The 13,893-nt window shown below is 44.5% G+C and overlaps 1 protein-coding gene across 17 annotated transcripts; it reads left to right on the plus strand.

Moving 5' to 3' along the window:
• The first annotated feature begins 5,880 nt into the window (after positions 1–5,880).
• On the plus strand, positions 5,881–11,228 carry LOC119154067 (endoplasmic reticulum-Golgi intermediate compartment protein 3-like). 17 transcript variants are annotated; one of them, XR_005106307.1, is made up of 5 exons: positions 5,891–5,989; positions 6,878–7,280; positions 7,384–7,583; positions 7,953–8,072; positions 10,178–11,228. XR_005106307.1 is itself a non-coding variant. In XM_037401244.1 (4 exons), the coding sequence occupies exons 1-4, from the start codon at positions 5,963–5,965 to the stop codon at positions 9,264–9,266; spliced, it is 441 nt and encodes a 146-aa protein (XP_037257141.1). In that variant the 5' UTR covers positions 5,881–5,962; the 3' UTR covers positions 9,267–11,228. The 17 variants fall into 17 exon arrangements, 3 of the variants coding, with proteins under 3 accessions (XP_037257141.1, XP_037257143.1, XP_037257142.1); XR_005106312.1 differs by having other exon boundaries at positions 5,896–5,989; positions 6,878–6,965; XR_005106305.1 differs by having other exon boundaries at positions 5,989–6,100; positions 7,892–8,072.
• The last annotated feature ends 2,665 nt before the right edge of the window (positions 11,229–13,893 follow it).

Genomic DNA, 13,893 nt, shown 5'->3' on the forward strand with positions numbered 1-13,893 from the left:
ATGAATTTCTAGTCATTACCTAACCCTATGTTAGGTATGACCTAACCCTAAGTCTGAATTTTAAGACATAACCTTAAGACCCTAAGACTTAACCTAAGATTTAACCTTAAGACTTAACCCTAAGACTTAACCCTATGACTTAACCTTGAGATTTAAACTTAGGATTTAACCTTAAGACTTAACCTTAAGAGTTAAATTTAAGACTTAACCTTAAGATTCAACCTCAAGACTTAACCCTAAGACTTAACCTTAAGGATCAAACTTAAGATTTAACCCTGAGAGTTAACCTTAATATTAACACTAAGACTTAACCTTAAGATTTAAACTTAGGACTTAAATTTACTACTTAAATGTAAGACTTAAATTTAAAACATAACATTAAGACTTAACCCTAAGACTTAAAAATAAGATTTAAACTTAAGAATAATCCTAAGATATAACCCTAAGACTTAACCCTGAGACTTACACCTAAGACTTAACCTTAATACTTAACCCTAAAACTTAACCATAAGACTTAACCCTAAGACATAACCTTAATAACTAACCCTAAGAATTAATGCTAAGACCTATCCCTAAGATTTAACGCTAAGATTTAACCATAAGACTTATCCCTAAGACTTAACCCTAAGACTTAACCCTAAGATTTAACCTTAAGACTTAACCCTAAGACTTAACCCTAAGACTTAACCCTAAGACTCAGCCTTAAGACTTAACCCTAAGACTTAACCTTAAGTCTTAACCCTAAGACTTAACCTTAAGATTTAATCCTAGGACATAACCATAAAGCTTAACCCTAAGACTTAACCCTAACACATAACCTTAATACTTAACCTTATGACTTAACCCTAAGATGTAACCGTAAGACTTAGTCCTACGACTTATCCCTAAGGCTTAATCCTAAAACCTAACCCTAAGTCTTAACCTTAAAACTTAACCTTAAGACTTAACCCTAAGATATAATGCTGAGACTTAACTCTAAGATTTTACCATAAGACTTAACCTTAAAACTTAACCCTGAGACTTAACTCTGAGACATAACCCTAAGACTTAACCCTAAGACATAACCCTAAGTCCTAACCCTACAACTTAACCCTAACACATAACCTTAATACTTAACCTTATGACTTAATCTTAAAACTTAACCCTAAGACATAATCCTAAGTCCTAACCCTACGACTTAACCCTAACACATAACCTTAATACTTAACCTTATGACTTAACCTTAAAACTTAACCCTAAGACATAACCGTGAGACTTAACCCAAGACTTAACCTTAATACTTAACCTTAAGACTTAACCATAAGGCTAAACCTCAAGACTGAACCCTGAGAGTTAACCCTAATATTAACCCTAAGACTTAAACTTAAGATTTAAACTTAGGACTTAACCTTAAGACTTAAATTCAAAACTTAACCTTAAGACTTAACACTAAGACTTAAATTTAATACTTAACCTTAAGAATTAATCCTAAGATTTAACCCTGAGACTTAACGCTAAGACTTAACCCTAAGAAATAAACTGAAGATTTAACCTTAAGACTTAACCCTAAGAGTTAACCTATAACTTAAACTTAAGACTTTCCCTTAAGACTTAAATTTAATATTTCACCTTAAGACTTAACCCTAAGACTTAACACTGGGACATAACCTTAATACTTAAACCTAAGACTTAACCCTTAGACATAACTAGAAACTTAACCCTGAGACTTAACCCTAAGACTGAACCCCAAGACTTAACTTTAAGACTTAAGACTGAACCTTAAGACTTAACCCTAAGACACAACCTTAACAATTAACCTTAAGACTTAACTCTAAAACTTAACCCTAAGAAGTAACCCTAAGACTCAAGACTCAACCTCAAGATTTATCCCTAAGACAGAACCTTAAGACTTAACCCTAAGATTTAACCTTAAGACTTAATCCTAAGTCTTAACCCAAATACTTAACCCTAAGACTCAACCCTAAAAATTGTCATTGAGACTTAACCTAAAGACTTAACCCTAGAGATTTAACCCTAAGACTTATCCCTGATCCCTAACACTAAGACTTAACTCTAAGGCTCAACCTTAAGGCTTAATCCTAAGACTCAATCTTAAGACTTAAACTAAGCATTCAACCCTAAAGACTCAACCCTAAGATTTAACATTGAGTCTTAACCTAAAGACTTAATTGTAGAGACTTAACCCTAAGACTTATCCCTAAGGCTTAACCCTAAGACTTAACTCTAAGGCTCATCCTTAAGACTTAACCCTAAGACTCAACCTTATGACTTGACCTTAAGACTTAAACTAAATACTTAACCCTAAGACATAACCATAAGTCTTAAAACTGAACCTTAAAATTTAACCTTAGGACTTAACCTAAAGTCTTAACTCTAAGACTTAACCCTAAGATTCAACTTTAAGACTTAACCCTAAGACTCAACCTGAAAAATTAACCTTAAAACTTAACTCTAAGACTTTACCCTAAGACAAAAACTTTAGACTTAACCTTAATATTTACCCTAAGACTTAAACCTGAGACTGAACCCTAAGACTTAACCCTAAGACTTACCTATAAGACTTAACGCTAAGACTGAATCTTAAGACTTAACCCGTAAGACTCAACCTTATTAATTAACCTTAAGACTTAACCCTAAGACTTAAGTCCAAGACTCAACCTCTAAGACTTAACCTTAAGACATAACCTTAAGACTAAAACCTAAGACTTATCCATGAGACTTTAACTCTGTCTTAAACTAGAGACGTATCGCTAAGAGTTAACTGTAAAGACTCAACCTTAAGACTTAACGCGGACACTTAACACTAAGACTTAACCCTAAGAGTTCACATTGAGACTTAACCTAAAGACTTAACCCTAAGACTTAACTATAAGATTAACTCTAAGGCTCAACTTTCAGACTCAACCTTTAAGACTTCATCTTATAGCTTAACTCTAAGACTTAACTCTAAGACTGAACCTTAAGACCTAACCCTAAGACACAACCTTAAGAATTAACCTTAGGACTTAATTCTAAAACTTAACCCTAAGAATTAACCCTAAGACTCAACATTAAGACTTAACCCTAAGACTCAACCCTAAGACTCAACCTTAAGATTTAACTCTAAGACTTAACTCTAAGACTGAACCTTAAGACTTAACCCTAAGACACAACCTTAACAATTAACCTTAAGACTTAACTCTAAAACTTAACCCTAACAGTTATCCCTAAGAATTAACCTTGAGACTTAACCCTAAGATTTAACCTTAAGACTTAACCCTAAGTCTTAACCCAAATACTTAACCCTAAGACTCAACCCTAAAAATTGTCATTGAGACTTAACCTAAAGACTTAACCCTAGAGATTTAACCCTAAGACTTATCCCTGATCCTTAATACTAAGACTTAACTCTAAGTCTCAACCTTAAGGCTTAATCCTAAGACTCAACCTTAAGACTTAAACTAAGGACTTAACCCTAAAGACTCAACCCTAAGATTTAACATTGAGACTTAACCTAAAGACTTAATTGTAGAGATTTAACTCTCTTAACCCTAACACATAACCTTAATACTTAACCTTATGTCTTTAACCCTAAGACTTAACTTTAAGACTCAACCTTAAGACTTATCCCTAAGGCTGAATCCTAAGACCTAACCCTAAGTCTTAACCTTAAGACTTAATCTTTAAGACTTAACCCTAAGACTTAACCTTAAAACTTAACCCTAACAGTTATCCCTGAGACTTAACCCTATGACTTAACCTTGAGATTTAACCTTAATACTTAACCTTAAGACTTAACCATAAGACTGAACCCTCAGGCTTAACCCTAACACTTAACCTTAAGACATAGTGCTAAGATCTAACCCTAAGACTTAAACCTGAGTCTTAACCTTAAGACTTAACCCTAAGAACTAACCTAATGACCTAACCCTAAGTCTGAATTCTAAGTCATAAACATGTCTTCACCCTATGACTTAACATTAAGACCTAATCCTAAAACTTAACCTAAGACTTAACCCTGAGACTTAACCCTACGACTTAACTTTAAGACATAACCATAAGACTTAACCTTAAAAATTAACATTAAGATTTACACCAAAGGCTTAACCCTAAGACTTAACCCTAAGACTCAACCTTAAGACTTAACCCTAATATTTAACCTTAGGACTTAACCCTAAGACTTATTCCTAAGACTTAACACTATGATTTAAACCTAAGACTCGACCTTGAGATTTAACCCTAAGTCTCAACGTTAAGACTTAAACCTAAGACTCAATGTTAAGAATTATCCTTAAGAGTTAACCCTATGAATTAACCTTAAGACTTCACCCTAAGACTTAACCTAAGTCTTAAACCTAAGACTCAACCTTAAGGCTTAACCTTAAGACTTAACCCTAAGTCTTAACCCTAAGACTTAACCTTAAGACTTAACCCTAAGACTTAACCCCAGGACTCAACCTCTAAGTCTTAACCCTAAGACTCAACCTTAATACTTAACCTTAAGACTTAACCCTAAGAGTCAACGTTAAGACTTATCCTTAACTCTTATCCCTATGTCTTAACCTTGAGACTTAACCATAAGTCTTTAACCTAAAGGCCTACCCCTAAGACTTAACCCTAAGACTTAACTCTAAGATTTAACCCTAAACTCAACCTTAATCAATCTTAACCTTAATACTTAACCCTAAGTTTTAGGGTTTAGTCCTACCACCATGTCTTATATTTAAGTTTTAAATATTAAGTTTCTAGGGTAACCATAAAGGTAATCCTATCCTTAACCTAAGCCTAACCATAACCTAACCCTAACCCTAACCCCAACTCTAAGCCTAAGCCTAAGACTAAGCCTAACCTTAACGCTAACCCTAACCCTAACCCTATCCCTAACCCTAACCCTAACCCTTAACCTAACCCTAACCCTAACCCCAACTCTAAGCCTAAGACTAAGATTAAGCCTAAAACTAAGCCTAACCCTAACCCTAATCTAACCTTAACGCTAACCCTAACCCTTAACCTAACCCTAACCCTAACCATAACTGTAACCGTAACCCTAAACCTAAACCTAACCCTAACTCTAAGCATAACTAACCCTAACCCTAACCTAACCCTAACCCTAAACCTAACCCTAACCCTAACTTAACCTTAACGCTAACTCTAACCCTAAACCTAACTCTAACCCTAACCCTAACTTAACCTTAATGCTAACTCTAACCCTAACCTAACCTTAATGCTAACTCTAACCCTAACCCTAACCCCAACCCTAATCCTAACCCTAACCCTACCTCTAAGCATAACTAACCCTAACCCTAACTTAACCTTAACGCTAACTCTAACCCTAACCCTAAACCTAACCCTAACCCTAACTGTAAACCTAACCCTAACCCTAACCCCAACCCTAAACCTAACCCTAACCCTATAACCTAACTCTAACCCTAACCATAACCTAACCATAACCCTAACTGTAAACCTAACCCTAATCCTAATCCTAACCCTAACTGTAAACCTAACCCTAACTCTAACTCTAACCTAACCCTAACCCTAACCCTAACCCCAACCCTAACCCTAACCCTAACCCTAACGCTAACACGCATGCACAATAGCGTTAATGGCAAACTAAGGTCAGCGCATGTGCAGAATGGGCCTGCCGCTACGGGGCGTGGTTTCAGGCGGCGCATGCGCTTTACGACATGGGCTTTTACGCATGCGCAGTCGGGTTTTGTTGCACGCCAAGAGCAGCGCATGCGCACAATTGGCTTGACGCCTAGGGGCGGGGGTTGTGGCTACGCATGCGTAGTAGCTTTTCTGGCGGACAAGGGCAGCGCATGCGCAGATTGCGCTGGACGCTTAGGGGCAGGGCTTGTGGCTACGTATGGTTATTACGAAATCGGCTTTTACGCCTGCATAATATAGTTTTTGGCAAACGAAGGGCAGCGCATGCGCAGCATCGGCTGATGCCTTGGGGCGGGGTTTCCGGCTACGTACGCGTATGGGCTTACGCATACGGCGCCGGAAGGTGGGTTCATTTCTGGCCCGCGCGGCGCGATGGAGCGGCTGAGGTGGTGCGGGGCTTCCCCAGGAGCCTGGAAGACTTTAGGGCTGGGAAGACTTTCGGGCGGCGCGCTGGGTGAGCGGTCGAGCTGAGGGCGGCCGGGTGCCGGTGGGTGAGCCCGGGCGCGGCCGTCGGGCAGCGGCCAGCTGGGGGGGACGTGGCTGGCCGGCGCTCGGCCGCGGCAGGGAGCGCCTGGTAGCGGCGGCGGGCGGGCTGAGGCGGGCGGCCCGGCCCGGGACCGGCGGGGCTGCCGGCGGTTCTCGTCTCTCCGGCAGTGACGGTGGTCAGCGGGCTATTCACGCTGCTGCCTTTTTTTTTTCTCGGAGCTGCAGTACTGCCTCAGCGAGGAGGTGAGGAGCGGTGATGGGGCGGCCCCGGTGCTCCCTTGTGGCGGCGGGTCCCGGGAGGGGGGTCGGCCCGCGGCGCCCTGCCGCCCCCCCGCCGCCTCCGGGCAGCCGCCGCAGCTCTGCGCGGGGCTTTGTCTTTCCCCCAGCCGCCGGCCGGGGCCGTGGCAGTGGGCTGGGGCCGCAGGGGCTGCCTTGGGGCCTGCGGTAACGCTGTCTCAGGGGGGTGGCCCAGGAGCCTCTTCCCACCCCTGCGAGCGGGCAAGAGAAGGAAAAGAAAGCCGGCGGTGGAATCCTCCCCCCTCGCCCCCGACTGCTGATATCTCTAAAAAGTATTGCAAAGGGCAAGCGTTTAACTACCGGGGAGGGTTGGGAGGCAGCAGCTCTGGTGTCTCGCTGATCCTGTGTCGTGACAGTCAGCTCCTGGGCCAGAGCAGCCGAGGGGAAGAGGCCTTTGGATTTGCTTCCCAGTGAAACAGGGCTCATTTGTTTTTTTCTTTGTACCTAGGTACATCGGGAATTGTACGCTGACAAATCAAGGGGAGCTAAACTGAAGTTCAGTCTAGATGTTACTTTTCCACGTGTGCCTTGTGCTTGTGAGTCGGACTGCTGACAGTGGAGGGATAACTTATGTTCTTGCCGAGTGCCACAAGGCTCCATGTGCCCGCTGCTTCCAAGTGCTGCGCTGCTGCTTGGGCAATAATTGGACTGTAATGCCAATGCCACGTGTTAGCCTTTCTCCAGAAGTTATAAAGGCAGAATGAGCATTAGGAATCTGATTACCTTTTAACTAAATTCAAAACAAAGTTGTGGGATGAAGTGACTGGAAGCCCTGCAAGTCTGACTGGGTATTGCTGCCGTGCACGTTATCTGCCTGTCTACCGATCATTCCTGCCTCTTGTTCTGTTGTGGTAATTCCTTTGGGTAATGCGTTGGGCTCTAATGTAGTGCATCTTGACTTCCTCCTGACCCCCCCGAGATGTTATTGGTCTTTGCCTTCCTCACGTTTCACAGGGTGTGGGAAGGCCAGAGAGACTGGAAGCCTCGGCGGTTGTGTGTGGAGAAGCTGTCAGCCTTCTAAGAGAGCATCTAGCCAGCAAGCGCATCGTGGTGCTTCGGTACCGAGCTGATACCACAGGCCTCAAATCTTTTTGTGAAAAGGGATCACAAGGAAATGTGCTGATGTTGAAGGGGGAGAGGTGGTGGGGGAAGAGGTAGGAGGCAGCTTTCAACCAATTTTAGGCTTAACTCCTGTGTTCCTGTAAATGGTTCTGGGCTTTGAGGGGTTTGCTTTTGGCTTTTTGCCTTAAGCGCGTCTACCTTTCAGGGCAACGCTTTCTTGGAAGTTGGAAACTGTCCTTCTTGGACACCAAACCAAACCCTGTACCTGGGAGGGCCATTTAGCATGCCACACCATGCGTTTTATTCCCTGTCGGTCACTTGGCCCTAGCCATACACACTCTCCCGGTTTGGCACATTCTTACCTTGCTGGCTGAAAGATTCTGTCTTTTCATTTCCTCAGCTTGCCACAGGCCATAACACTTGTGTGTTCATAGACCGCTTTCCTTGCTCACTGCTTTCAGATTTGAGCATCGATGCCATGGATGTAACAGGAGAGCAGCAGCAGGACGTAGAGCACAAGCTGTTTAAACAACACTTGGATAAAGCTGCCAATCGTGTGACTCCAGAAGCTGAGAGACACGGTAAGATGCTATTCTGCCATTCTTGGATGGATGCTCTCATAGCCTTTCCGTCACCGTATGCCTGCTATGATATTCCTGGGGACGAGGGACGGCTGAATTCACAGCGTTTTAAACACCACAAACTCTTGAAGAGTTTATAGGACACAAATCTATTACACTGGCAGATCAGACAAGCTCCTCTGTGTGTGTGTATATATTATACTCGGTACTTATGCGAGGCAAGTCTTTGCCTCGTCCCTCTGAAACTGGGACAAGGACCCATTGATGCATTTCAGGAGCAAAGCTGCTGAGTGAGCAGGCTTTTCCTACTAGAAATCAAGCAGCTGCTCTGGCGAAACTTGACTTTGGTTGCATCTTTAAATCCTAGAAGGCTGACAAACGGGACAAGCTGGTTAGAGGAAAGAGCCTCTCTCCAGGGAAGGCTCCGCTGACTTGACCCTTAAGCCTAAAATTGCGTCTTACTATGTTTGCTTTGTGTGTGTTAATGCATACCCGATTCATAGATTTCAGTTGATTTATCAGTTACATGTTGGAGTAAATGGTCCTTGGCTACATAAACCTCTCCTCTGTATTTTTTTTACATGTTATGGCTTACTGTTCTACTTCAATACAACCCGGGAACAATTCTGGTAGTGTTGCAATCTAATGGTAATACTGTCCTCACTTTGTCTTTCTAAAATGTGAGGTCCTTATTATCTGTTCTGGGAGATAGTGTAGTTCTGTATATTGGCATGAACTAAATTTGCTGATTTGTTGTAACTCGGATTTAACTTTTCTGTTCTTAAATGCTGAAAGGCTAAACTAAGCCAAGAGCTGAACAATGGGTAGGTACAAGAGCTTCTCCTGTTGCCACAGAAGTGTGGTGATAGCGTTCTTACTGTTGTGTCACTTAGCAGCCTTTCTGTATTCAGAGGCTGTGGCGTGACGAATGTAATGTCTGGGGTCAAACCCCGCTTTTCTGTATCTAATTCTCTGTTAACACATGTAGGCCTCCTGCCTTGCTTATGTTGCCAGCCTCCACTGGGATTACTTGGTCTGAACTGGTTGCTCTCGCTCCTTATATTATCAACGGAGAGGAAGAGAAACTTGCAGGGAGCAAACAGTCTCATCCAAGAGAGGCATTTTGAAAGCGATCAAATTCCATTGCATGCAACAAGCAATTTCTTCTGCTGTCTGGAAAAAGTATATGGCTAGTTTGATTTCCACCACACGTGTGGCAAGTTAGATTGGAAGTGTACACCCATCTTCGTGAAACTCTACGATTGTTTCTGTTAGTAACACTTGATGTTCAGTCAGTTATTTAAATGGCAACTATAGCAGTATTGACTGGTAAAGGAAAAATCCACACAGACGTGGTTACCGCTGGGCTTGCTTTAGTCACGACTCAAGAGTTCGGCCACCACCCCAGTGAGTGGCAGAGAACCAAGGGATACAGCACAGCTTATATACGCTTATCAGATCATTAGTCAATGTCTGAAGTTTTTAGGAGTTTCCTTTTATCCTGTCAGTTCTGTGAATCCATCACCTGACTCTGTCCCAGTTGATTCACCTGCTTGGTTCCAGTCTTTGCCTCAGTTCCAGGCTCCTCCTCGGATCATGGTCTTCATTCTGCCAGCTTTAACTCACACGCTCTTTCAAGCACAGTTAGTCTTTGAACAAGCAATTCCTATTCACATACACCAGTTTCTCTAAAAACACCTGTGTTTCTGAGAGCACCTGTGTCCACAAATTGATCATCTGTTGTTTCTCTGTTCTGCCACCGATTAACTGGACTGGGTGTTAAACCAGCCTTGGATTAGGGCTACGCTAGGGACAAGGCCTGGTTCTGCCACTTAGCTGCTTCAGCACATTAAATTTCTTAGTTAAAAATCCATTTTCTTTAATGTTGACCTTAAATTTAGTAAAGCATACCTAAATATTATGGGGTAGTATGTGGAGGCTTTTCCTGATCATAGTTACGTTAAAATAGTTAATAGCTTAATGATTTCTATGGTAGGTTGCATTCTGTGCTGGGATGTCATCTCATTCATTTCCATTGAATGGCAATAGAGGATTGAACTTTTTATGGGTGGTTCTTACTGTTTCCTTTCTTTTAACATGGGCAGAGTTTTCCAGTGTCACACGTTGTATCTGCATGCAAGTTGAGGACTGTAGCTCATTCCTGGCAGAACAAGGGCATACTGTACCCTTGCAGGAGTTGGACAACCGTGGCCTGTAGATTACAAAGTTACTTTGAAGATCTTGTATTATCCTTGAATAGGCAGAATAAAGAATAATGAGCATTGTACAAGAACAAAGCCGGATGCCAAGCAAGATATGAAAATTGCTAAGTTAGCGCATCCTTATTAGGTGCTTGCAGCATGACAACCAATCAACAAGTAACGTGAATACGTAATTGTTAACCAATCCACAAATAACATGAATATGTAATTAACAACCAATCAACAAGTAACCTGAATACTTAATTGCAGTCCAATCAACAAGTAATATGAAGACGTAGTTGCAATCAGCTAACCAATGATTGTTACCATGTGAGCAGTGCATTAGAAGTATAAATATGACTAAGTTGCTGAATAAAGTAGGATGACACGTAGCCATATTGGTGTGATTGTTGTTACTCGGCTGACTCTCCGATTTGGGACCCTCTTCAGAGGACCATGTTAACAGCAAGAAACTTTGCATGTGGATTTTTATGTACTGCAGTTTCTTTATAGTACCTAAGCTGTCTGCAGTACCTCGGTGCTGTCCGAGACAACTTGACAGGCAGCTACCGATTGCATTCAGAAAGCTGTTACTAGTTGCTCTATTTTGAAAGTCTCCGTGTGTTGTACAGGTGTCCTTCTTCAAATGGTAGGAACCATGGCTTTGACAAAGCATAGGAATTACTAAGCTGCATTCTTCCTGACGCTATCTTTTAGTGTAATTACAGGATCAAAACCCATACCAGTTGAATTCTTAAGTGTATTTTCAACTTGTTTGAATGTTGTAAGCTGTAGAAAGTAAGTCTCATACAGTTGCTTAACAATGGGTGTATTTTCCTAAAAGTTTTTATTTGCTTGATCATAACTACCATAAAGTATTTGATTAAAGAAGTAAGGTTAATGATTGCTTTTCATGCATATTTCATACTTTCTAATTAAAATCTCTTTTTTTTTCTGTGGCTAATACAGGTGTCTTTAATACTCACTTCTGTCCACCTGTTATACCTCACAATCTCAACAACGAGGGTCCTGATAACACTTTATCCCCTCAGCAGTGTCTGACTTATCACCTGCCTTAGTTATTCAAGAAGCCACCTTTTTGAGGCAGTGTCTAGACAGTGAGACTTAGAGCGCTTTTGTAACCCAACAGACTTGGTCCTGTCCTTCAGGATTTGTGACTTAAACAGCCAGGTGATACCTCTGCCCCACAGCACTGAGCCGTGAGCTGTGCCAGTGGCCTGTTCCCCCAGCCAAGGCAAGGCTTCCCCCGCAGGCTTTGTACCCTTGACTCCACAATCAATGCAAGCTTGGGGAGGTCCATCACCCCACAGTGCCACCAAGCCTAGCACAGAGCATCCTCCCCTGCACCCCAGCTCCATTCGGCTCCCCACCAGGGAGCACCTCTTGCCAATGCTGCTGGCACAGAGGAAATGACAGCAGCTTTTCCCCATCACACCCACCAGTGCTCCCCATCCCAGGAGCACCTGCTGGTCTTTAACCCCTTCCTTGCTGGGGGTTAAAGCGCAGCAAAGCAAGGCACAGCCCCTGTGTAACCACTGTGGTTTGGAGCCTCTGCCCATCCTTGCTTGCTCCCCGGCACAGGGGATAAATCCCTGGGTGCCCCTACCATGTGCTGGCACAAGGCACCGCTGAACAAAACCCCCTGTGCAAACACAGCCTCCTTGTTTAGACCATTAGGGCATCTCCTCTGGCTTCCTGAAAATAATTAGTCAGCCTCATTAGGAGAGCAAACAAATGAAGATGGGCTGGCAGGGAGGCCAGTTTCTGGAAGTGCTCGTTTCTGGAAGACTTGGCCGGGCAGAACAGCAAATGTGATCCGACCACATGTGAAAAGCCTAATGCAGCCTGTGAGCCCCCCTGCTTGCCCAGCCAGCCGTGGAGGGGGCTGCCAAGGGGCACCTCTGTTACGGCTTGTGGGGCACAAATATGAGACATTAATACCTAGCTTCCTCAGCAGCCATTGCATGCCAAAAGTGACCTGACGGCTCCCAGCCCTCTGCATCAACAAGGGGACAGTTGCAGGCAGGCACAGCTGCAAGTGTCTTTGCTGCAGAAAAAGAAAGGATGTGGGCACTGTGGGGGGATATGACCTGGCAGAAGAAAAGCTGTGTCTGGGCAAATGGAGGTGGAAGGAGCAGTGTTACAGGGACAAATGGTCCCTGGCATGCCTGGAGCTGAGACCTGAAAGCTCATCACAGCATGTGGGCAAGGGGCCTCACGGACTGCTTGCCAGCACACCTCAGTGCATCCCCATTTGCAGCCATGCTGGCATAGCCCAGGTACCGCTCACTGCTGCTGCCACTGCAGCCCCGTACTTGGCACAAGGCACTGGCCAGCCGCACTCCCCAGCCCAGATCCCGGCCCTGCTGAGCGCCAGGGCAGGTTTGGGGGAAGCTTTGAGGGCTACAGCAGGCTGCAAGCCTGACCCATGCCGCCCTGCAAGCCTGCCTGCCTTCCCCCTGCAGCACATCACAGACCATGGGTGCTTCATTACTGTCATTAAGCTTTTATTTCCACTGTCACAAAGTTCCTGGGTTTTGTTTTGATTTCTTTTGTTTTTAAACTGTTGCATTTGCTTGGTTTGCTCTTGCATTCATCTCAAGACAAGGCAGCAGGGCATGCAAACTGAGACACTGGCACGGACACAGAAACAGGGTTCATCTTTACAAACAAGGCTCTTTGCTGGAGCTGCTGTTTCTCAGCTGGGGTCTTGGCTGCCCCCCAGGAAGGGGTCCCGGGGGACACAGCACTCAACCTGGGCTGGCGGCTGCAGGAGCAGAAAGAAAGGGAAGGACGGCTTTCCTGCAGCACCACTGGAACAGTCAGAACTGGTATGTGTAACTGTGACCCCAAAACTGCACTGCAAGGAGACACCCCAAGCTGGGCACCGAGACCAGGGCCATCGGCTCCCTCCTTTGCCCCCAGCCCTCACTCCAGCCCTGCCAGCCACCACTCCGGCCAGACCCTTCCCCTCCAATGCCCCCATGAAGGAGGGGTGGCTGATGCCCTCCCAAAATGCCTCAGATCTCCCCCTTTACCTCAGGGCTGTCGATGCTGGGACAGCAAGCTGGCTGTGGGTCACCCACCCACTCCATCCAACCAAATCCCCTGACCCTAAATATAGGGCAAGAGGGACACTGCCAGCAATTTCGGCTGTCCCCATGCCACACTTGGCCCTGCTTCACAGCCAGCCCTGCTCCAAGCAGGGTTCGGCCCCAGAACTGGAGACACTCCCACCCCCTGGGTTAGCACAGCCCCATGGCAGCCTTTTACTTGCATCCCTGCATGCTCGGGGGGAGCAGTGGCTCTGGGACTGGGGTCCCACAGCCTCAGGCCCTCCCATCCAGCTGGGATGCAGTGTCTCAATAGCATGGGAGGTGTGCACTGACAGGTACCCAGTTCTGTGAGGCCAGCTGACATGCAGCCAGTACCAGGCACAAACAGGATCTGGGGTCCCCCATAAGCAAACACCCCCTGCCGTGAATGCAGTGAGGAGTACTCCCAGGGGCCACCCGGTCTCATTACAAAATGCAGCAATTAAAGGGCTGCTCTGGAGGAAAAACCTACTTAGCTTCTCTCTCTCAGGTTCTGGTTCGTGG

The sequence above is a fragment of the Falco rusticolus genome, chromosome 9 (assembly GCF_015220075.1).
Source record: "Falco rusticolus isolate bFalRus1 chromosome 9, bFalRus1.pri, whole genome shotgun sequence".
In the NCBI taxonomy this organism is placed as follows: Eukaryota; Metazoa; Chordata; class Aves; order Falconiformes; family Falconidae; genus Falco; species Falco rusticolus.

Bases quoted from the DNA above. Each gene is read 5' to 3' on its own strand.
- LOC119154067 (XM_037401244.1), top strand. From the start codon at position 5,963: ATGGGCTTACGCATACGGCGCCGGAAG. The intron at 5,990-6,877 runs GTGGGTTCATTT...CTTTGTACCTAG, and splicing joins TACGCATACGGCGCCGGAAG to GTACATCGGGAATTGTACGC. The intron at 6,966-7,952 runs GTGAGTCGGACT...CACTGCTTTCAG, and splicing joins TCCACGTGTGCCTTGTGCTT to ATTTGAGCATCGATGCCATG.